We start from the raw sequence: 21,529 nt of genomic DNA on the forward strand, positions 1-21,529 counted from the left end.
GACCTTGCCTGAGTGATAGCAGCGCAACGTTGTGCTCCTGCCGCATCACGACTCCAGCTCCAACACCATCCGCCCGGCTGATCTCCAGATTCATGAAAGGCGGTTAAAACCCAGCAGCCCAATCGAAGTGGAGAAAACGAATGTCAGCTTTGCCATTCTCGTTGATGCCTCTGACCATCAAATTATCATCGCGCATGTCACTATGAGCCGGAGATCCATCCTTGCGCTCGCCAACTTGTGAGGATATAGTACTGAGACACGTGGTGACACGTGGCGGATCTGACTCTCAACAAGCATAGTTTTAAAATGATGACGCTGAATGGAGGAGCAAGACAAAGAGCCCTTCGATCTGGTGTGGCTCTGATAAAAATCAAGATTGAGTTTTTCTGTTTATTTTCATATTGTGCAGGCAACCCTAAAATAGAGGTGGTGAATTTATAATTCCTGACGGGTCTTGAGCAAGCTTGGGTACTTTGGAACATATTCAACACTAGAAGATGAGCTCAACTTTTCTCAGTTGAGTGAGTGAGACAGGTTTCCCAATGGTTTAGCATTAGCTTCCTTTTTTGTGATCTAGCCAGTGGGGGATTTCTCTATCTCACAAGAAAAACTCACTAGAAACTTGATCTGCCACGTGTCACCGCGTGTCTCAGCCCCGCTTGGAAGTCCGGCTCCGTTCTAGTCGCGGAGTGGACGAGTGCTAGAAGAGCATCCGAGACGATGTCGCGGACGCCGAGATCCGTGCTGGTGACCGATCGAGAAGTTCCCTGGTCAGAACTCTGGAGCTCCTCGCAAGTCGCATAGAAGATAAAAAATTGCCAATCCAGAGATCATTGGTTCCCTCTGTAGAACAATTTGGGGATTCGCCTACTTCGGTTTAGATGGCAGTTCGGACTTTACATTTTTAATTTACAACTTTTAAAGAGAATTCCTGGACGTAGATGCCAAGATAGTTGCTCCATAGATCATCTCGTCAGGGTAGAACGCGGATGAGGCCTCAGCGAGCCGGCGGAGGTCTAGCGAAGAACTTGGAGGCCCGTATGTATATTCTCCCGCGCAAATGTGACCGAGATGGCGGCGTTTGGATCCTCCAAAATGGCTCTTCGACCAGACCTAGGATCACCGCCACTGACGCGCCAGCACCGCTCCTCGCCCATGGTGATAAACCCTAAATCCTACATTATACTCGAAGCTTATCCCAGCTAGGGCTTTTGGTGTGGAAGGAAGATGAGCGCCACGACTCGCGAGCAGAAGGCGCTCGAAGCAAAGGTCTCGGATGTCTTCCGGAGCTTCGCCAGTGCCGGCTATCGCAATCGCGCCTTCCTGTAAGCCTCGAAATCCTCTGGACAATCTTCTCTTTCTCGATTCCTGTCAATGCACTTCGTGGCTCTAGGTCGGAGCTATGGCGGGAGGAGCATCTGGATTATCTCCTCAAAGGCATGACCCGCCTGCCGGCTTCCTTCACGGTTCTGGATTCCAGGTTCGTGACAATGCGTGAGAAACATCGGCTTTGCTCACTCCACTCTTCTAGTCGGCCATGGCTGTGCTACTGGATTGTCCATTCTATGGCATTGCTCGACAGGCAGCTCGATCCAGCGCTCCAAACAGACACGATCGAATTTCTCAAACACTGCAAGGTTCTTATGAAACTCTTTTGTTTCTCATATCGACTTTAAACACACGATCTAGGATCCTTTGGGCGGCTATGGAGGTGGACCTGGACAAGTAAGGTTTTCTTTCTACGAAGGTTTCCTTTCTTCATTTTTTTTTTCCTTACGACTCCCTGCTATTTTATATAGATTGCACATTTGGCAACGACTTATGCTGCTGTTGGCACGCTTGTTTCTATAGGAGGTGCTCAAGCTCTCTCGTCTATCGATAGGTAATAGTGATATGTGACTCCGGTTTGAATTCAAAAGAGACATGCTCGGCAGTTTTTGGCAGGGAAAAGATCCTGGAGTTTTTGTTGCGGATGAAGGATCCATCATCCGGAGGCTTCAGGTAAGCGCTGACACTATCAGATTAGTGAGTGAGTGATAACTTGGCTTCGGGCGTGTTTCTAGACTTCATGACGGTGGAGAAATGGATGTCCGTGGGTGTTACACTGCTATTTCGGTATGCTGTGAATGCTGAACTATTTGAATCTAACAGTTTCAGCAGGTCGCATACCTGTTGAATATTCTCGTTCCTCCGCTTCTGGAAAAACTCGGAGAATATGTTGCGAGGTTTTGTACTTGTTTGTGTCTTTTCTTATAATGACGATTCTAGCAGTTGCCAAACTTACGAAGGTGGAATTGGCGGGGAACCTGGTGCTGAAGCACATGGAGGGTGTGGCTTGATATTTGTGTTTTAAGTCTGTGCTAATGCTCCCTTCGTTTCAGATATACGTACTGTGGTCTAGCTGCTCTTATTATGGCTGATCAAGTGGATTCACTAGACTTGCCTGGTTTATTGGTAAGCACTAGATTATGCTTGGACGCAACTGACATTGTTTACTTTTCTAGAACTGGGCTGCGTTTCGTCAAGGAAAGGTCGAAGGAGGCTTCCAGGGCCGCACAAATAAATTAGTCGATGGATGCTATTCGTTTTGGCAGGTGCGGCTTTCTTTTATTCGTTTTCTAATGAATTATTGTTCCTCCTTACTTTTATTGTATGCACAGGGTGGTGTATTTCCATTGCTGCAGCAGGTCGTAACGAAACTTATCTCGCAACAAACTTCCGGATCTTCTATCATGCATGAAGAAATTGAAGACGATTCTGACACAGAGATCGGTGGTATCATGCCCGCGGACATTGAAACCTTCACGGCCGAGAAGCTTTTTCCAGTGAGGAAAGCCAGAAATCAGCAACACAGGCCTTTCCACAATCCCACTGCTCTTCAAGGATATATACTTTTATGCTGCCAGGTATTTTGTTTATCATTCGATTGACCGTTTTAACTCCCTTGTTTTACTTCTTAGGTGCTCAATGGCGGTCTGATAGACAAGCCAGGGAAATCTAAAGACTATTATCATACATGCTACTGCTTAAGCGGGCTCTCTACCGCTCAGCATTGTCTCTCGACGAATCCAGAGGATCATCCTCCGTCAAGTCATGTTTTTGGACCTTACAGCAATCTTCTGGATTCGACACACCCGCTCTTGAATTTCCACATGAAGCGCTACATGGAGGCAGTGGATTACTTCGTCTCTAAAGCTTAAACAAGCTACTGCTGGCCTACCGACACTGGTACTCTCTTCTAGTGTTGGTACTTTTAAGCTTTTAAAATCTAGGCAGCAGCAGTACTACCAACAGATAGACTCACGTCCTTGTCCAGACAGCTAAAGGTTTCGTGGCCTTAATGGCACAGGGAGCCTATGGAAACAATCGATGGAGGTTAAACAAAGGCGAAATGCTATCAGGTAGACTGCTTTCTTTTGATAATCTTTGAGCTTTTCTAAGTGTGATCGCGATGTTCAAGACAGGTGTCTGTGTCTGGTCACAACATTAAAAGCTCTGGTAAGCATTGTCGTTCATTTCTGTGCTGCATATATATTCAGTATAGAAAGCAGTGTAGTTGATGAATCGGGCATTTTCATGCTGTTGTGATCAATAGTTTCTTCACGATTGCGCAACATCTTCTGTAAAAAGGACTGGTGAATCCCTTCTGACTCCCGAGTCCCTCTTGAGGTCCAGAGGACAATGTGTGAATAATAAGTCTGGTTTCCTTTTTCTCTAGGCGTGTCGGTTTGATTTCTAGCTGTCATCTGGGACATTAAACCCCGAAAACAAAAGACATTTCGTCAAAGTGCATAGGTAGGTAGGCAGTGTAACTTTCTCTACGTGAGATCTTGGTGGTTTGTATCCAGAATTCTCGCAGAGGTAAATCTCAAGCGAACCACTACAATTCTTCTAAATGAAAACTGACAGATGTTTCGGTGCTGCAGGTGATGGGTCCTTCTCTCGCATGAACAGCACTGTTCATAAAAATTTCTCCGTCTTTCTTGCAAGAGAGCTATCGTAATCGATACGAACTTCTCGTTTCCGGTAGAGGCAAGTCTTTCTCAAAGCTCAAAGTGCCTTAGTTTTTCCATTGTGTGCAGCGGCACCAGCCGAAATGTATGCACCATAATGGCAGTCGCGTTGTCCTGAAAGCACAATCCACCCACTTCGGCATAATCAACAGACCCATTGCTTTCCGGGGGATTACTAGATCGTTCACGAGAATGGTCGAGCGGAAGGTACCGTCTTTCAATTACGCCTTAAGTGGTTCTCGGGAAACTTTTCTTGCAGTGTTCTATAAGTCTACCGACCACTGAGACAAACAAGAATCTGTCCTGGGGGGATATCATGAATCAAGTTGCAAAAGATATGTTCTAACCGTAGCTACAGCAGTTCTTTCTTTTATGTGTCCAACAAAGGTATGAGCGAGTAGAAAGCATGCATGCAACGAACTTGCATGGCCCTTCTGACCGGAAGCGCTTCTTTCTTTTCAACAGCTAGGCTGCACAGGATTGTTGGGTGCACACTGGAATTTTAAAGAGGTCCGAATGAGATGAAGCAACGGCTCAAAGCGGAATATGCTACTGTAAGGCAACAGAATATGCACCTTTCTGACAGAATATGTTTTGGCCTCGCTGAAACAGAGCTGGGAGACGGGAATCTATTCACTCTTTTTGCCAGCTGAGTGCATACAGTATTGCTGCTGCCTCATCCCTGGCTGTTCTTAAACCCGCTCGAAAACGCCTTGTGAGTTTGTATAGGCTGTAGTGTAGTCCTTTCTGTGTATAGTCCTCTCTTCCTCTTTGTTTGTATAGTGTACAGGCGATTTCGATCCAAGGAACTTCCGGCTCGTCTGCGGAGGTTCGTCTTAAAGTCATTCTGTGGTTCCATGGCCACTTAGTTTTGCAGAGAGGAGAAATGGCCTTCCTGGCAACAGCAGCAGCGGCAGCAGCAGTGATCACATTCTTCTTTGCCATTGTCAATGTGGATGCTCACCAGAAGATGTCATCGCACGGGATCATTGGTAAGCAGCAAAGATTTGTGGTCCCAGATTTGAAACACATTCTACATTTTCAGGGAATGCTATGGACGAATCGTCCGGAACGGTAGTGGTGAGTTTCTAGGCGATCATGTCGCAAGAGCTTGTTAGTGACGACTGCTTTTTCAGTGGAAGGTCGAGAAACAGGGACTTTACGACTATTTCAAATGCGCGAGCAGCACCAGTAGGAGCAGCAACGCAGGGCATTGCAAGAAACACAGGATCATCCAACGACTTCTTGCCGAATCTCCAAAGTCGAGTCCAAAGTCTGGATCGGGAACCAAGGCAACATCACCTTCTTCAACGCCAGCATTGGCCACTGCTCCATCCACGAGAGCATCTGCGCCCTCCACTGGCACTGTACCAACGGCTCCGGTTGCGTCTCCAGTTGTGTCTCCAGTTGTGACTGTCCCGGTTACGGCTCCAGTGACGTCTCCACCTGTGGCAACTTCTCCAGTTGCGACACCACCCGTGGTTATTACGGCTCCACCAGTGGCTACTCCAGTTGTAGCTCCTCCTGTCACTACTCCGGTTGTGGCTCCACCCGTGGCGACTCCGGTAACGTCACCACCTTTGGCGACTCCAGTGGCGTCTCCACCTTTGGCAACTCCAGTCACTGCTCCGGTTGTCTCTCCACCTTTGGCTACTCCAGTTACTGCGCCTGTGATAGCTCCTCCAGTCGCGACTCCAGTGTCAACCCCACCAGTGGCTGCTCCAGTCGTTACGCCCGTGGCTGCGCCCGTGGTGACTCCAGCGCTGGCACCAGTTGCGGTTCCAGTGACAGCTCCAGTCGTGTCCCCGGTTGTTGCTCCCGTGGCGGCTCCAGTTATACCTCCTGCGCCAGTCTCGTCTCCAGTTGTGGCTCCAGCTCCTTCTCCGAAGAAGCACAAGAGATCCCCGGCGCCAGCTCCAGTTCCAGTCCTGGGACCGCCGGCACCTCCTCTTTCATCACCGACATCTCCAGCTACCTCAGCGGAAGGCCCTGACTTTGCACCGATCACTACTCCTGTAAGTTCTTGTTCTTCGTTTTTTTTTTGTACATCCTGACTTTGTCCGCGTTCTCTTTCAGAGTGGAGCTTTAAGATCGATGCCTGGATCGCTACTTCTCATGGCGTTTTCTCTGCTGGTGGTATTTGTGTGATTTGTTTTTGGGCAGTTTTGGCAATTTTTTTCTTTCTTTTTTATTTTTAAATTTCTTACCAGGGCGTTCTTGCATGATAAAATGTTGAAGTAAAATAATCGTTACCAAACCAAACATGGATCGAGGTGGCAATAGTTGTTGTAAAAGGCGTTGATTTCAGATTTTATGGGGTGCTTACTAAAATCATAACAAGCAGCAACTAGCTTAGAACCATGTAGTCTGTCAGGTTAGCATGATTGTTTGATTGAAACTCAGCTGTCCATCTATATTTTGGATGTAAGCATCCACGCTAATGCTGGATGGAATTGGTTTGTTATGTTGTTTCACTCTGCAGACAATACACCATTTGAATACAATATATCACCACAAGAGTCTGAAAAATCATCATAGCCCTCCATTTTAATGAGTTAGTAGCGGAGTTTGCAAATAATTGATTGATTTGCTAGCCAAAGGTAAAAGATTAAGATAAAATATGGTTCTTGGTATTGTTATTATTTTGGCATCTTAATGATGAAATCCACACAATAGATTTCTACAAGATAAAAAATCTGACCACAAATGTGGTTTTGCCAACTAACATGTCCAAACCTGAAAGATATACATCAAAATCCTATGGTAGGGTGGTTGCACCTTTCATAAGATATAAAACTCTTAATGTCATTAGGTACTCTTCAACAAACTTTTCCAACACAAAATTGTTGTATAGTAAAATTTACACTAAACTACCATAGAATACACCTTTAGGAAAACTAATGCATCAAGTGGCTTCACCCTTTATCTTGTTTTATATGTAGTTGAGTTGACAAGTTAGAATCAAAAGTTGTTTCATCCAACCTAAATGGTCCTTGTTATTTTTATATTGCAAAATTTATAAGTTTAATTTACCGTCATTAGAATATTGATTATTTTTCTTACCTTTCTACTTGTTCTTCAGTTGTGAATAATCCACTTTGTAATGCCTAAGCTTGCTGATAACCTTATTTATAATTCTTTATAAAGAGTTTTAACTTCTTTGACCCTTTGTATCCAAAATAATTACCAGGTTATGATGTTTGTTATTATCTTTGTGTTCTCGATGGTTATCACAACAATCTTAATTGAAAGACTCCTCAAATGCTTGCAAGATATATACTTTTCATTGTCAAGTTGACAATCTATATCAAAGAGTTCCTCCAAACTTTTTGTAGGCTGTGAATGATAGAAGTGTTCTCTCACTTTAAAGACCATTTGTTCTAGTTCCTTAATTGGACTATAATTAATTAAAAAGGTAAATTTCTCATTTTAGTCCCCTGCCATTATTCTCCATATCATAGTGAGGGGCAAAATATAGAGCAAATGCAACCTTAAACTTGTCCATGGCAGAGACTATTAGTGTTTAAAGGCATGAGTGCTTAACAAGAATTTACATGCTTCTTGCTATTTCTATTCTTATTTTTGCTAAAATTCCAAATAGTTGGCATTCCTTAGCATTTCTTAGTTGCATATTACAGCATATAAAATATCACACATTTATTTCATGTTTGTGGAGCTTTTGATAATTCCTATCTTATAAATTGTGGTTACCATCAGAGACTCTCCATAACTAAATTAAAAAAAAACATTTAGAAATTTTTATATATTTATTGTATTAGAGTTAGGATTAGTTTCTTTCTCAGGGCTATAGCAACATATTAGTGTTTTTTAAAATCTCACTACCCTATATTTTAATTAGAAACTTATTTTAAAGTAATATTATTTTAATATTTATATTATAGATAGTAATTTTTATTATTAGTAATTATTCTCTTACTTTTAGCTAGGTCTGGGCTAAAATTTTATTTTTCTTAAATTATTCATATTCTAATTAAAAACATATAACTGATTATGTGTTTTATCATTTAGGATATTAATAAATTTAGAAAATTAAGGTTTTAAGAACATTTATATTATATTACGCTGACTTAAACAAAAACTGATGAAAAATATATGAGAATAATCATTAATAATAAAACATTTGCAAAACTATGTAACCTCTATATTTATAAGAATTATTTTTAGAATTTATTCATTTAATTTTGTAGTAATAAATTAATATTTTCAAAATCCTAATGTTATAAATGTATTAGTATTCCCAAGTAAAAAAATAGGTTAATAGATTAATAAGTTAGGTATTATTATGATGGTAGAGAAAGGGTGAGGAAGAGCACCAGGTTTAGAAACTTTAATATTTGTATTATACTTTGGTGTTTGCAAAACATGGTGAATAGAGCTGTGCTAGAAAGCGGTAAAGCAAGACATGAGAAATTCATGTATTAGAGACAGAAAAATGTTTAACTTATGGTTGGATTACCACTTAGATTTTATAGACTATGATCAGGGTTAGCTCAGAGCTTATGTTAAATAATTTAAAACTTTGTTCTTTAAATATAGTAGGGTTTAGGGTTTAGGGTTTGGATTTCATCCATAGAAAAAGAATGGTTATGTTGACTGGTCCCCAAGGCAATTTCTTCATCCATGCAACTACATATATCCTTAGAATAATTGCTCATGGGCTTGGGGACTAGAACTATGGGAATTTATTTGTCATGTTCTAGGGTGGTGGGGGGTAAAGATGCTAGTATGAGATTGGAAACAACTAACCATTACATAAGGCCCCCAAAATGATTAGCCTCTAGATAATTATGATAGTGAAATAGAACATGATTAATCAATATATCCACCTATGATAAATACATATGGCTATTGTAGTAAAAAATCCCATCTACAAATGAAAAGAGTTTACAAAAATACCACCTTAGCATCTTGAGCTTAAAGAACACTTAATTAAATTCATTAAGCATTTTACACATATAATGACAAAATTATATTTGTAGCTATATCACATGACAAACATGAGATAAAGCATCTACCCTTATATTCAATTTCCTTAGATGATTCTAGATAATAAACACCTCAAACTCTATGAATTTAACCCTCCAATGAACTTATATAATATTTAATTCATTCTGTGTGTATATAGATATATAAGACATTTGTGCTCCATCAATATCACAAACACCACACTATAAAGATAGTGTTTCACTTCTGCAAACCATGAATAACTTTTACACATATGTGAAATATTGCTACTTCACAAGATTCAAAGTCCTTTCATTAGAACTCCCCCAATATATAATCATCACACCACAAGTCACGTTATAAGGTTTTGATACATTACCAATGTGAAGCACTAAATCTTATTCATTTAACAATTATTTAACACTTTAAACCTCTTATGTCTTTCATTTAAATGGCATATTCAAGCGAATGCAACAACCATGTCAAATAAATAGCCACCTCCTTAAACTTATGTTAATAGCCAAAAATATTATATAATTTGGCCATTAAAGTTGGTGTAGGGGAATCCTCCACCACAATCAACTTCCTTGAATATATCTTAACATTCATAAATATCACAATATACTTTACCTCTAACTTTATAATTCTTATTTGCTTTTTTTGCATTAATTTTTTTAAATTTGTGTAGATAATGCTTAAACACCTTTGTTATCAACCAAGTAAATGTAATTAATACATTTGTCAAGTTAAACAACATAAATGTAAACTCAAAATGACTGAAGCTTATGTTGAATACCATATTGGAAATAGATATGTTTATCTATCACAATCTTGATATTCACTCCTCATATTAAATTTTAAATTTTGGGGTTATTTAAGATATCATTCATATACAATGTTTTTTCTTATTCAAGGCATGATGGTCAATAAATATATGTATTAATCTAGCCTTCTATTAAGAAACATTAGTGTGCCAAATAAAACTTACTTTGCTAAATAAATCTAAACTTAAATAAATTAACTTATTGTTAAGTTTTTTTATTCCTTTACATAGCTTAGCTAAAATGAATATTAGTAAATTAACTTTGTTTATGGCTCTAGAATAATTTCATATTCCACATCTTGTAACAAAATCAACCTATAAAAAAGTTTAGATAAAAAAACATTAATAAATTCCATGAGTATTTCCCATGTTATTATTTCTCCCTCATATGTTTTTGTTTTTTAAGTCATGAAAAAATACAATGTTGAATTCCATCTCCAAATTACATATATTTGGCACCACTATACTTTCCCAAGATATGTTTAATATTCCGTTTTATCTCTAAATCCACTATAATAAAATATTTTATAGTGACTTGATATAGATGAAATTTGAAACATATATAAACATGTTAAACCACAAAACTTAATCCATTTAGTGGTCTAAAATTAAAAAACCATGCATTTATTAAGATTTTCTGGATTATGTTTACATTTTTCTCTTCCAACTTTTGTTTTGCTATTCGTACATGACTATTTCAACATTCTTTTGAAAACACAATGTTCAAGCGATGATATTATCTTAGGGCTTTTATAAACCTGATCGAAGTTCAAGCAGTCGGCAATTAACTTGATAACTTGAAGCCCACCACTCTATCATTCTTGCACGAGTTCAAGAAGAAACCGTTGATACTATAGATCAAATTCCCGCATAATTACTCAGGTATTCATTCAAGCTAATCGAAGCTTTTTCCGGCCCCTTGCAGTCGGCATACAGCGTCCCACTTTCATATGACAAATCATTGCAAGTTTCAAGCAAATCGTCACAACCCTGCAGTGTCATAGAGAGCTTAATAGCTAGTGATCAGTTTGCAAACTACTTACCAAGCTGCTCTTCCAAAATACCGGTACCATGCTTAGAAATAGATAGAACCACACTGCCATGCTACAGAGATTCAAATGTAAGAAGTTAGAACCCAATCCAGCATATGAAAGTTACAAGGACGAAAACAGCAGCCATGAATGCCAAATTATGATTCCTTTCGTGATTTTCGAGACTTGGACCAAAGAACTTCCAGAGCTGAGTAGATTTTACCTCGAGAATTTAGAGAGCACAAACAATGACAACAATGACAGGTCGATCAACCAGTCTTTTTTTGCGTGCTCTCCTTTCCTTGATCCACAGGAACATTGTGTCTCATCACGAATGGAGGCCGGCATTTCTTCGCCAAGATCTCATTCTGGATCCTCTCCATGTACATCTCCAAAGTCTCCACTTCCACAAGCCTCTTCACCTGCAAAGAATTCACAAAATAAACTTCCATTGGCCCAAGAATGTAGCTACCTGCTCGATGAGCCCCAAAACAGTGGGCGTGTTTTTCACCACCACCGAATGCCCTCGCTTTGGAATCCCCAGCGTCTTCACCAGCGCCGTCCTGTGCTTCTGCTTCGTCCCCGGCAGGCCACGGACGAGCTTCACAACCAAATGCGTGGTCCACGCCGGCTTGCTCATCGCGCACAATCCCAGAACCTCGAATCGATCGAATCGAAGACGCGAATCGAGAGAAAATACTGTAAAACCCTAAACGAAGAACCGAAAAGAACCCTAAAATGAGACCCCTGTTTTAGGGCTCTTCCGCAATTTCCGGGACAAGGTAACTTCGAGTTTATATAGCCTTTAGACTTTACAGAAAGCTCTACCTTTATAAGCTACCTATAGCTCTCTCTTTCCATCTTTTTTTTCCCTTCTATATAGTGCTCTGGGACCACTGAATGTTTGCCCTGCGTGGTGCCTTCTGTGAGAACTTTTGGATCGATCTAGCTGGTGTTCTTCATCATCGAAACTCTTCTCGACCCTTTCTCTAGTGCTGCGTCCACTGGATGCTCTTGAGATCCACCCCGTCCTTGACCATCTCCCACAGCGGGCTCATCTCCCGCAGCTTCTCCACCTGCGTCACCGTCAGCTCGATCGCCCTGTCGATCTCCTCCACCGTCGTGAACCTCCCGATCCCAAACCGGATCGAAGTGTGAGCCATGTCCTCGTCCACCCCGAGCGCTCGCAGCACATACGATGGCTCCAAACTCGCGCTCGTACACGCGCTGCCGCTCGACACCGCCACCTCCTTCAAGCCCATGAGCAAGCTCTCGCCCTCCACGCACGCGAACGAGAGATTCAAGTTCCCGGCGTAGCGGTGCTCCATGCTGCCGTTCACCACCACCGCCTGGAGCTTCGCCGTGAGACCATCGTAGAGCCGCTTCTGCAAGGCCTTGATGTGCTCCTCGTCGTAAGCCATCTCCTTGAGAGCTATGTCGCAAGCAGCTCCCATCCCCACCGCCAGCGGCGTCGCCACCGTGCCACTGCGAATCCCCCGCTCCTGTCCGCCACCGCTCATCTGTGCTTCCACTCTCACCCTCGGCCTCCTCCGGAGATAGAGCGCTCCCACGCCTTTGGGTCCGTAGATCTTGTGACCACTCAGCGACATGAGGTCGATCTTCATGTCGTTCACGTTGATCGGGATCTTCCCGGCGGCCTGAGCCCCATCGGTATGGAAGAAGACTTTGTGCTCGCGGCAGAGCTTGCCGATCTCCTCCACCGGCTGGACGACGCCGATCTCGTTGTTAACGGTCATGATCGAGACGATGGCGGTGTCGGGCCGGATGGCGGCCTTGAGCTCGCCCAGATCGATCAGCCCATCTTTCTTCACCGGGAGATAAGTCGCCTCGAATCCCTCCTGCTGGAGGTGGCGGCACGAATCCAGCACGCACTTGTGCTCGGTCTGGGTGGTGATGACGTGCTTCTTCTTCTCCCGGTAGAAGTGCATCACTCCCTTGAGCGCGATGTTGTTGGACTCGGTTGCCCCGGACGTGAAGATGATCTCTTTCGCGTCGGCGCCGATGAGCGCCGCCACTTGCTCGCGCGCCTTCTCCACCGCCTCGTCGCTCTCCCACCCATAGAGATGCGTTCTCGAGTGTGGATTGCCAAACTGGTGGAGATAGTAGGGGATCATCGCGTCAAGAACTCTCGGATCCACCGGCGATGTCGCTTGCATATCCAGATAGAGCGGCCGCCCGGCAATCCTCACCCCCTTCATCTTCACTCCATCTTCGTCCGTGGAATCGTCGATTGGGGAGGCCGCCGCTGCCGCGGCTGTGGATTGAGACCTACCGCCATAGCCGCTACTCAAGAACAAGGCGCCAGGAGGAGAAGTGGTGGATTCTAGCGGCGATGAGTAGCTGAGAGCGCTCCTCCGCCACGCCGCCACCGCCGATCTTGCCGCAAAACGCTTCATCGCGCGCTCTACAATCCCTAGGTCACATTATTGTAAAGGATAAAGGAAGAATCTACTACAGAGAGAATATGCTATTTCTTTCAGGGTATATTTTTTAATTCCAGGCAAGCCCTAAGTTTGATATTCTTCTCATGGCGCATGGCTGCGCCTGGCGGGAATGTCGTTCGTCGCTAGGGCATTGGAGCTCGGCGATGGGCCGGAGCGATGCGAGGAAGGGAGCTAGGAGGGGATTGCTGCTGGGAGCATCGATTTTCTTTACAGGGTTATGCGCCGTGGAGAGGCGGACAGCGCTCGCCTGGTTTCCGGCCAAGATCGATGCCGCCAGGGCTCCACAGCACCCGTTTGATGCTGCCGATCAGAGGCTCAGGAATGCCGCCATGACATTCGAGCAGGCGCTTCGATCGAGCACTGTGAGTCGTGAAACTAGTTTTTTCGTTTTGTGATTGAGTGTAATGGTCTTTAAGGTTGAAGAAGAGGAGAGGCTGTGGACGAAAGTGATTGATAGCTGTGAAGGCGTGGATGCCGAATGGGTTCCTGATATTTTATCTCGGGCTTACGGCAATAGAGGAAATTCACGCAGCAGACAGGCATTCTTCTCAAATATTCTTGAATCAAGCCCAGTGTTTTTATACATTTTTTTCCTTTTTTGCAGGGAAAAATCCAGGAAGCTCTCGAAGATTATGATCGCTCCATACTTCTGGCTCCGTGAGTAACTCTTGCTTAAGATTGGCAAGTATGACTACTCTACGTTGATTAGATACGCGGTGGATCCTGTGTTGAACCGAGGAGTAGCGTTGGAAAGTCTGCGCATGTTTGAGAAAGCCACGGCAGACTACGTAGCTGTTCTTCAGAGTCAACCAGATGATCCCGCTGCATGGAATAATCTTGGAAATGTTCAGGTGCCTCTTCTTTCTTTGTTTTGAATTTCTTCATTGAGTTCAAGTTCACGTGATATTTCTGTAGGGAGCTCTTGGCCGCTGGAGCGAAGCTCTTAAGTGTTATGGAAAGGCCACTAAGCTCTCCCCTCAATATGCGTTTGCTGCTGGAAACTATGCGTTGGTTAGTGTCATGCTGCTTTGGAAATTTTATGTGCTGTTTACTACTTTCAGGCTCTCTATCAAACAGGCCGAGAAAATGAAGCAATCAGACAATTTCGATCTCTTTTGAGAAAGTATCCGGAGGTCAGTTCAAGAACATCTTTTGTAACTTTCTGATAACAACTTCTGATCGACGACAGTTTCCAGATATAAGAGCAGCACTAGCTGTTTCATTGTACGCACAGGGCTCAAGAGCAGAAGCGGAAACCAACTGGTCGCGGCTTGAGGTCAGAGTCTAATGGCGTTGGAACCAAACGTTAACTTCATTTTCTAACCTTTCAGGATGGACGCTACAAGGATCGAAGCTGGATTCGAAATACTCGCAGATGGCCGCCCAAGCTTGCAGATGCTTTGGATGCCTTTCTAGAGATACGGGTGCCAGTTTAAGCAGGAATCATGTTCTTGACGAAAACAAACTTATAAAGGTCAGATTCTTCAATGGTTTTCATTGCGGCAGATTTACATATATTAACAGTTGTGTTCTGCAGAGCTGGAAAAGTTGGAAGAATTATCTATGAAGTTAAGTAGGATAATACGTCGAAGCTATGTCGGGAGCTCTATCTGATGAGGCTGTAGGCCAACTCTTCAACAAGGCTATTGAAAATACTTACTTCAACCTCGGCACCAATCTTTCGCAAGTCGTTGCTGGTGTCCATCCACTGATCGCTTATATTCACGTCTCTCTCCACCAAGTTCTCGAGGGAGTAGTCGACGGTGTCATATTCGTGGCGGTACAGGGAGATCGCCTTGTCGATTTCGTGTAGCAAGTATTTCCCCGAAGGAATGGGCCTGATTCCTTCCTTTCCTGTGGTAAGTGATGGACGGTCATCCCACAGGTGCTGAAACTTCTGGGACAGGACCTCGTTGACAACGTCGAACAGCATCTGCCTGTGCAACGTCTCCGGGCGTCTTTGTACCTGGGTAAAGGTTCTGCCAATCTTGAGCTTTCTCTGACTTCGGGAACTTCTTCTCTTTCCAGGTTGACAGGGTGACGGTTCCTCAGAACAGACGTAGTCCTCCTCGAGCTTGGCAAAGAGATATGGATCGATGGGATAAGTAGGGGAGTGCCAGGCGAATAACGAGCCGAGGGAGTTTGAGAAGCCTGAGGCGTGGATGAGCTTGGAAATGTATAGGTGGTCTTGGCTGGTCGGGGAGCAGTGTCGACTTCTGAGGGGTGCCAAGGATGAAAGATCAGCTTTTGCAGCCGCCGGGGAACTAGCAGGAACAAATTCTTGTTTTTCGGTCGTCGCAAGGTGTCCGACGTTTTGAGTTCTTCCAGACTCGTCCAACTTGAGACGTTCAAGACGCATTTGAAGTTCTGCAAAGCGAAGCGATGGCTGCTCAGTATGGAACTATCAAGGCTAAGAGGCTGAGGATTTACCTTGCAAGTCGGAACTGGCATCTTCGAAGCTTACAGGACTGGGACTTTCTTCGATGAACCCCCTCTCCAAGACGGAAACAGGACTTGGTTGCTCGGACTTCTCTGTATGGATATCGGACGACGTCTCGAGATGGTCCAGACCTCCAGTAATATCGAGGGACAGGAACCTTGGGGACTGATCGAACTGAGCAAAGTAACTCTCGTCAGTGGAGGAAGGATGAATGGCAACGGCAGTTCTTACCTTGTCGGAATTGCAACGTTCGTAGGAGCCGGCGAGCTGGGCCTCCGTTTTTCTGAAAGTCCGGATGTAGTGGTCTTCGAAGGCAGAGGAGACCGAGTGTTCGATCGTCCTGCATGCCACCTGTTGCTTCTCTGGGGACGGCTTGACGAGTTCTGATGCGTCCGAAGGTGTCCGGGTGTGGCTCTTCTTCTTTCCCAGCAGGCTGCTCTTGAGACTCGAGAATTTTCCTTTGGGAGTCGAAGCAGTCGAAATGCTACTGCTGGCATTATCCGGGATCGATGAACGGCTGCTACTGCAGGAATGTGTTCGTTCGAGAACTTCGGCTGGCCCCGGACTTTGCTCCTCCACAAGACTGGAAACTGACTTCGACCTTACCAACAGCCTTGGAGAGTCATCGGACGCAGATTTCTGACTGTCTCTACTGAAGAGCTTCAACAGCTTACCACCTTTGTGCTTCTTCGGCTGTTCATATTCCTGCTGCTTAGCTGCCGGTACGATCTCAATCTGGATGCTGACTGACGAATCCCTGGACGACTCATCATCGGACTGATTCGCCTCGGCGGCCAGCTTAAGCTTTTGCATGAGCTGCTTTCGTCCTTCTTTGCTGCTGACGTTGGCGGCGGGCACTTTGTCCCTGCTGCTCAGCTTTGGCGAGCTCGGCAAGCTTGCGGTGGATTGATAAACTTGGTAGTCCTTCGGATATCTTCTCGAGGATGGTTCCGATCCTTCGCAACCTCCGACTGCCATCTCAATTCCATCGAAGCTCCAAGTTGAAGCTGCTGCCCGTGATCGAGCTTTACTGTCCGCCTTCGAGTTCTTCTGCTCCAGCTCTTTGGTGACGTTCTCTCGAACTTGTTTGGCGATCTGCCTGGCCATCTCCCGTGGATCGGTGGTCGACGCGCTAACATTCTTCAAGCAGCGGCTCTTCTTCACGCCGTCTTCTGCAAGCTCCATTGAACGTGGAGTGGTGGGAGTCCGTGCTGGAGTGCTGTTCGGTTTCGCGTTGGGCTTGAGGAGGATGATCTTGCTATCGTCTTGAACTTGGCTTCTTTCGATGCTGCCTTTTCTCTGCTGCTTCTGGACGACTTGCTTCTTTGCGCTACTACCCCTGGTAAGGTCGCGATCTTTTTTGGGTTCTACCAACTTCCTGGAGAATCCAATGTTGTCTTGCTGCTGTGTGACGATTTCTTTGGGTGTTCTGTGCAGAGACCTTGATTTGTTCCTCGCTTCTTCTTCCGCCGCTGCTTCTTTCGCGGCCAAGGCCTGTAAGTCATATACGTGCCTTGCGAAAACAGAGTTTGGTTCTTGAAGAAATTTGACCAGAAACTCTTTGTTGGATTGCAGGAACTGGATGGCGTCAAGCATCTCCTTCGGCTCCCCGGGTTGACGGTTGGTGTTCGTGACTGCTTCCAAGAGTTTCTCGGGGACCGAAATGCCAGAATTGCCGACTTTTGCAGCTCTCTGCTTCATCTGAAGTGAGGAGAATTGCTCTTCCATCTGTGACTTTCGGTGCCGCTGGGCCTGGAACTCTTGCTTCAGTTTCTCGAGCTGCTTCTCCTGTGGATGATCGCGAAACGGCAGCACGTCAAAGAGAAGAAACTCGTCCTGCTCTGTTCTTGGAGGCCATTCCTTGAGCTTGGAATTGCCGTTGCAGCTGAGTTGCCTTGTCAACTGCTGGTGCCTCACTTGTTCATGGCTGCCGCTGTAGCGCTCCTTGGTGCTTCTGCTGGTGAGAAGGCTACGTCTTTCTGACGAAAGAAGTTGCAACTCCTCTTGTGAGGTTTGCTTTGAAGTTGCTTGCCGTTTTAACTGAGGGAGTGGCTGTTCCGCAGGAAGCGTGTCCAAGCCCATCAGTCTGGCAATTACACTCGGCGAGCGGCATCTGCTGTCCATGCTTGCGGCTGATGGATTTGGGACTGAAACTCGGGGTGGTGCCTTGTCCGTGGATTTTCTCAGCGCAAACTCGAATCCAAACTGCCGATTGAAGACAAAAGGTTAGAACTATACCGCTCCCTTGAACTGTGACTACTTACCGGAATTTCATCGCTCGGTGCAGACGCTGGTACATGGTTTTGCCTCATACTCTCGAATACTGCACTGGAAATGTCCAAGCTATTCCTGGGAGCTTCAAAACCTGCAAAAAAACACACCTTTGAGCTCGGTCCAAGAGGAGCAACGATGAACAATTTTACCTTCGGAAAATTTCCGCTCGGAGAGCGATTTCCTCGCTAGGACGACAGGGGTCGTATCCTCGGATTCCGGTGCTCCGTTCCAGATTCCGTTGAAGCAGCCAGGGACATCATGGTAAGCGGGAGCTGGCTTGGACTTCCTTCCCATGACTTACACCTCTATACTGCTTTTCTCTAGGCCGAAAACGTTCGAAATTTTCAAGGATTCTGGGACACTCTCTATAGCTGCATTGTTATAGAGCACTATAGAGCAAGCAATGCTGCCGTTGTCGGTGACTCTAGCACAGGAAAGGAAGCTCGATCAAGTCAATGCTAGCACTGTTACATTGAAAGGTACCACTGCCTCCTAGTCTATGAATTTCTCTCCTGAGGGCTTTGATCTGCGCAGGCCCGGAGAAGATAAGCATCGACAAGCAATTGCGCTGGAGAAGAAGTATAGCAGGCTAGCAGCGCGAGGGGTGAAGTGCAGAGAAAGAAAAGGCGGAAGAACAGAGCTTGTTCTTCACGATAAGAGCGGTCCTCGGTACTTCAAGAGCCTCGTTAAGGTCTGGTCGAGAACACCCCTTTAGAGAGGACTGCAATTGATTTAATCACTGGGAATGGTCCTTGCTTAGATTATCATAACAAATCGTATTCTGTGCAGAGGACAGTGAGAGGTCGGTGGTCTTCTTTCTTCTTCGACGCGTAACCAAGACGTACCGAGGTAACCTTTGCTCCAAGTTTCCTTCTCCGTGTTAGTTATCAAGCTAAAGCATTGTTTTAGATGGATTTGATAAGCACAGATCGCTCAAGGCTGGGATGGGCGATCGTGGTCATCATCATAACAACGAGCAGGTATTTTTAAAAAAATCATGTCATAGTATTCTCAATGGCCGTACGCTATGGAGATGAATGTACGCAGGGAGAATATTCGCAACTTGCGAACTCGAGAAGAACTTAGAACTTAAGAACTTATTGTTGCGTAAAAGCTTTCCATGGTGTTTGAGCTTTCAAAGGTTTGCTTTGTTTTCTCGCTACTTTTTTTATCTCTAATTTTTCTTTTTCTTGTTGTCTTTCTAGAGGGGAGGGAGCTTCTTTAACTGCCTTCTGCTCCTCCCATAAAGTGGGAGCTGAAATTTTTTGAACTCGCTTCATTCATTCGGTCGATTGATGCTCTCTGCGGGATTTAATGTGTCGAGTTTTTTTGAGTTTGAACGATCCGATGCAAAAATGTCGCCTACGCGCAAACGTGGATTGATTGATGGATGGACTCTGATTGATTGATTTAGATTCAAACAAACTCCACACGACTCGGTTAGGATTGTCAGCCAACATGATGCTAATTCCCTGCTGCGCCTGCGATCGTCTTCACTTGATAGCGTAGCAAGTTAGAGGCTTCTATCAAGTTAGAGAGCTATGAGTTGTTTATCATATTGATTAACAAATGTTTTTAAGTTTAAACACTGGTAGTGTTTGGTCGTGTGCATGTGATCTTTTGAGGAAAAAACTCGTGCTCACCCAAAACGATTTCGTTGGTGGGATTGGAATCCTCGCTCTGGGGAAAGGAGAAGATCGAATTTGCGGGCTATTCCATTTGGCCAGCCAGCTCATGAACATTCCATAAACTATAGAGATCTCCTCATTCTCGCCCACATGCATCGTGATATTAGTCTTGACAAAATTATTCTTGTCAGGATTTCCCAAGCTTTATTATTCCAGAGCGAGTGGCCGAAAACAATACTAAAAAGGTGGCATACAACCGAGCAAATCATCGCAGAAGTCCAGCCCGCACAAGGCGATGTTAACGTGGGGGGAAATTACTTGTAAACCATCTCCCAGGCTCGATCGAGACATCGCGCTCCATCACATGATTATCGCTGCAATTTTTTTCTGTGATCTCTCTCCCCATGATTGGAATTCCATCTTTAGTTTTGCCGCTAGCCTTAGTTAAGTCGCAGTCGAATCCCGTCGGCTCGCTGGCGATATTTAGTCCCGATTTTTAACTTCTGCGAGGCACGAGTTTAGAAACGCGAAAGGCTGCGAATTGCAACACATCTTCGTCCGCATTTGTTTGGAGTCACGTTTGGGGGACGCGTGATGCCTGTGTTGAAGCAGTCCATGTGTGCAACTAATGAAAAGGTGGCTAAAGAAAGTTGCTTATCCTCGCCTCCATTAAACTACGTCAACCTCAAGCCTCTCTCACATGGCAATTTGATCATCTAGCAAGCTTAACATTCCCTGTTTGAAAATCCTTAAAATGTTGGTCATCCCACCCTGAAGACTGGCTTCAAGAACGACCTTTCCATGCCCAAGGCGTCTTCCAGATTACATATTATCACCTAATCCTGTTAGAACTATAGAATTATACTAGCTTAATCACCCCCATCGCCATCCTGTCAATTCGTGACCTCTGCTATATCCCAAAAGCAAACCTTGGCAGGGAGAGGTCCAAAGTATATAAGCATGGCAATTTGTAATAAATTGAATGATCTTATGCCATTTTTCTTCTCTTTTTTGTATATGGCGCCCAGGGCAGGCCAAGTCAAGAAAGCTTCTGAGCTGCGGGGCGATCTTAATATTCAAATTCCTTGTCGTCACTTTCCCTTGTTTTTACATTTCTTCAGGTTCAGGCTGGCGGACTCTGCCGCTTCTGCCTCTCACACAAATGACTCATGCACACCCACACACCCATTGCCTTATCTGCCTGTATGCGCCACAGCGAGATTCTCATGATTTCAAACGACAATTCAGAAGACCCATTCACATTAGCCCCACTACAGTCTAAAAAACCAAAAATACCCCAAAAAAAAACAAAGACAAGAAGTCAAATATTAATACACATTTTCAAATAAAATATATATGAGCGTGTGGATTTGGATTTAGTCTTCAGCTGGAAGGCAAAAACAAAACGGTGTGTGCAGCTGCTGCCAATGTGTTTTTGAGTTGGTGTCTGTGAAAAACTGGTGTTTTCTCCTGTGCAAAGCTGCTTGTAACTTACATGTTTGTTGCTTATTTGTTAGAGTGGCAGTTTCACACATTAAAGAGGTGGTGGTAATTTTGTGCATATATGGTCCTTGTGTGTGGTGTGTGGTAAGCTTTAGATCTGGTTGGTTGGTGAGGACCAGGAAGTTGAGAAGAAGACCTCCCTCCCCACTTCTATGACCTTGACCTAAAGACTGCACCAACTTTGAGTGGTTCATGTCAAGCTTTTTCACACAATCTCAGGGAAAAAGCCCTGGAATTTCATTCAATGTCCCTTGTTGTTTCTCCATGCAGCCTGGCTTTTGTTGCGTGATCCCTGTCACCAAAGTGTTTTCTCCTCCCTCTTCTCTTATGTCATTTTTCTTAAATATATATAATTTTTTTTCAACTTTGACCAAGGGTTTTTAACCG

General features: G+C 44.5%; 6 protein-coding genes and 1 long non-coding RNA gene across 13 annotated transcripts; 4 read left to right on the forward strand and 3 right to left on the reverse strand.

Annotated features, from left to right (window-relative positions):
• Positions 1-1,214: 1,214 nt before the first annotated feature.
• Positions 1,215-3,715, forward strand: LOC9638415 (protein farnesyltransferase subunit beta). The gene is made up of 14 exons (XM_024681880.1): positions 1,215-1,325; positions 1,394-1,480; positions 1,532-1,637; positions 1,690-1,725; positions 1,800-1,882; positions 1,945-2,001; positions 2,064-2,115; positions 2,161-2,225; positions 2,272-2,328; positions 2,382-2,454; positions 2,505-2,594; positions 2,661-2,906; positions 2,961-3,401; positions 3,461-3,715. Exons 1-13 carry the CDS (start codon positions 1,228-1,230, stop codon positions 3,198-3,200), a joined length of 1,290 nt encoding a protein of 429 aa, XP_024537648.1. The 5' UTR covers positions 1,215-1,227; the 3' UTR covers positions 3,201-3,401; positions 3,461-3,715.
• Positions 3,716-3,747: 32 nt separating this feature from the next.
• LOC9649953 (calphotin) lies at positions 3,748-6,429 on the forward strand. 4 transcript variants are annotated; one of them, XM_024681881.1, is made up of 8 exons: positions 3,748-3,861; positions 3,927-4,026; positions 4,083-4,400; positions 4,479-4,842; positions 4,883-5,005; positions 5,059-5,093; positions 5,150-6,028; positions 6,090-6,429. In XM_024681881.1, exons 5-8 carry the CDS (start codon positions 4,900-4,902, stop codon positions 6,159-6,161), a joined length of 1,092 nt encoding a protein of 363 aa, XP_024537649.1. In that variant the 5' UTR covers positions 3,748-3,861; positions 3,927-4,026; positions 4,083-4,400; positions 4,479-4,842; positions 4,883-4,899; the 3' UTR covers positions 6,162-6,429. The 4 variants fall into 4 exon arrangements, with proteins under 4 accessions (XP_024537649.1, XP_024537650.1, XP_024537651.1 ...); XM_024681882.1 differs by having other exon boundaries at positions 4,891-5,005; XM_024681884.1 differs by lacking the exons at positions 3,748-3,861; positions 3,927-4,026; positions 4,083-4,400 and having other exon boundaries at positions 4,468-4,567; positions 4,626-4,842.
• A 4,550-nt stretch (positions 6,430-10,979) lies between these two features.
• On the reverse strand, positions 10,980-11,582 carry LOC9649954. The gene is made up of 2 exons (XM_024681933.1): positions 11,305-11,582; positions 10,980-11,254 (listed from the first exon to the last, which is right to left on the reverse strand). Exons 1-2 carry the CDS (start codon positions 11,470-11,472, stop codon positions 11,102-11,104), a joined length of 321 nt encoding a protein of 106 aa, XP_024537701.1. The 5' UTR covers positions 11,473-11,582; the 3' UTR covers positions 10,980-11,101.
• A 28-nt stretch (positions 11,583-11,610) lies between these two features.
• On the reverse strand, positions 11,611-13,260 carry LOC9638416 (cysteine desulfurase, mitochondrial). Its single transcript, XM_002976913.2, has one exon. It carries the CDS (start codon positions 13,247-13,249, stop codon positions 11,822-11,824), a length of 1,428 nt encoding a protein of 475 aa, XP_002976959.2. The 5' UTR covers positions 13,250-13,260; the 3' UTR covers positions 11,611-11,821.
• A 125-nt stretch (positions 13,261-13,385) lies between these two features.
• On the forward strand, positions 13,386-14,970 carry LOC9638417 (UDP-N-acetylglucosamine--peptide N-acetylglucosaminyltransferase). Its single transcript, XM_024681850.1, has 9 exons — positions 13,386-13,659; positions 13,714-13,836; positions 13,902-13,954; positions 14,007-14,148; positions 14,213-14,308; positions 14,359-14,430; positions 14,487-14,573; positions 14,629-14,771; positions 14,835-14,970. The coding sequence occupies exons 1-8, from the start codon at positions 13,441-13,443 to the stop codon at positions 14,731-14,733; spliced, it is 897 nt and encodes a 298-aa protein (XP_024537618.1). The 5' UTR covers positions 13,386-13,440; the 3' UTR covers positions 14,734-14,771; positions 14,835-14,970.
• Positions 14,767-18,341, reverse strand: LOC9649955 (protein LONGIFOLIA 2). Of its 2 annotated transcripts, XM_024681848.1 has the most exons (5): positions 18,161-18,341; positions 18,002-18,102; positions 15,969-17,942; positions 15,728-15,911; positions 14,767-15,664 (listed from the first exon to the last, which is right to left on the reverse strand). In XM_024681848.1, exons 1-5 carry the CDS (start codon positions 18,303-18,305, stop codon positions 14,904-14,906), a joined length of 3,165 nt encoding a protein of 1,054 aa, XP_024537616.1. In that variant the 5' UTR covers positions 18,306-18,341; the 3' UTR covers positions 14,767-14,903. The 2 variants fall into 2 exon arrangements, with proteins under 2 accessions (XP_024537616.1, XP_024537615.1); XM_024681847.1 differs by having other exon boundaries at positions 15,728-17,942.
• Positions 18,189-19,468, forward strand: LOC112348746. 3 transcript variants are annotated; one of them, XR_002993158.1, is made up of 6 exons: positions 18,189-18,272; positions 18,336-18,702; positions 18,801-18,860; positions 18,921-18,991; positions 19,059-19,152; positions 19,217-19,468. It is a non-coding gene; the product is annotated as an uncharacterized LOC112348746 (long non-coding RNA). The 3 variants fall into 3 exon arrangements; XR_002993159.1 differs by having other exon boundaries at positions 18,336-18,490; positions 18,546-18,702; positions 18,921-19,152; XR_002993157.1 differs by having other exon boundaries at positions 18,921-19,152.
• The last annotated feature ends 2,061 nt before the right edge of the window (positions 19,469-21,529 follow it).

The sequence above is a fragment of the Selaginella moellendorffii genome, unplaced genomic scaffold, assembly GCF_000143415.4.
Source record: "Selaginella moellendorffii unplaced genomic scaffold, v1.0 SELMOscaffold_32, whole genome shotgun sequence".
Classification (NCBI taxonomy): Eukaryota; Viridiplantae; Streptophyta; class Lycopodiopsida; order Selaginellales; family Selaginellaceae; genus Selaginella; species Selaginella moellendorffii.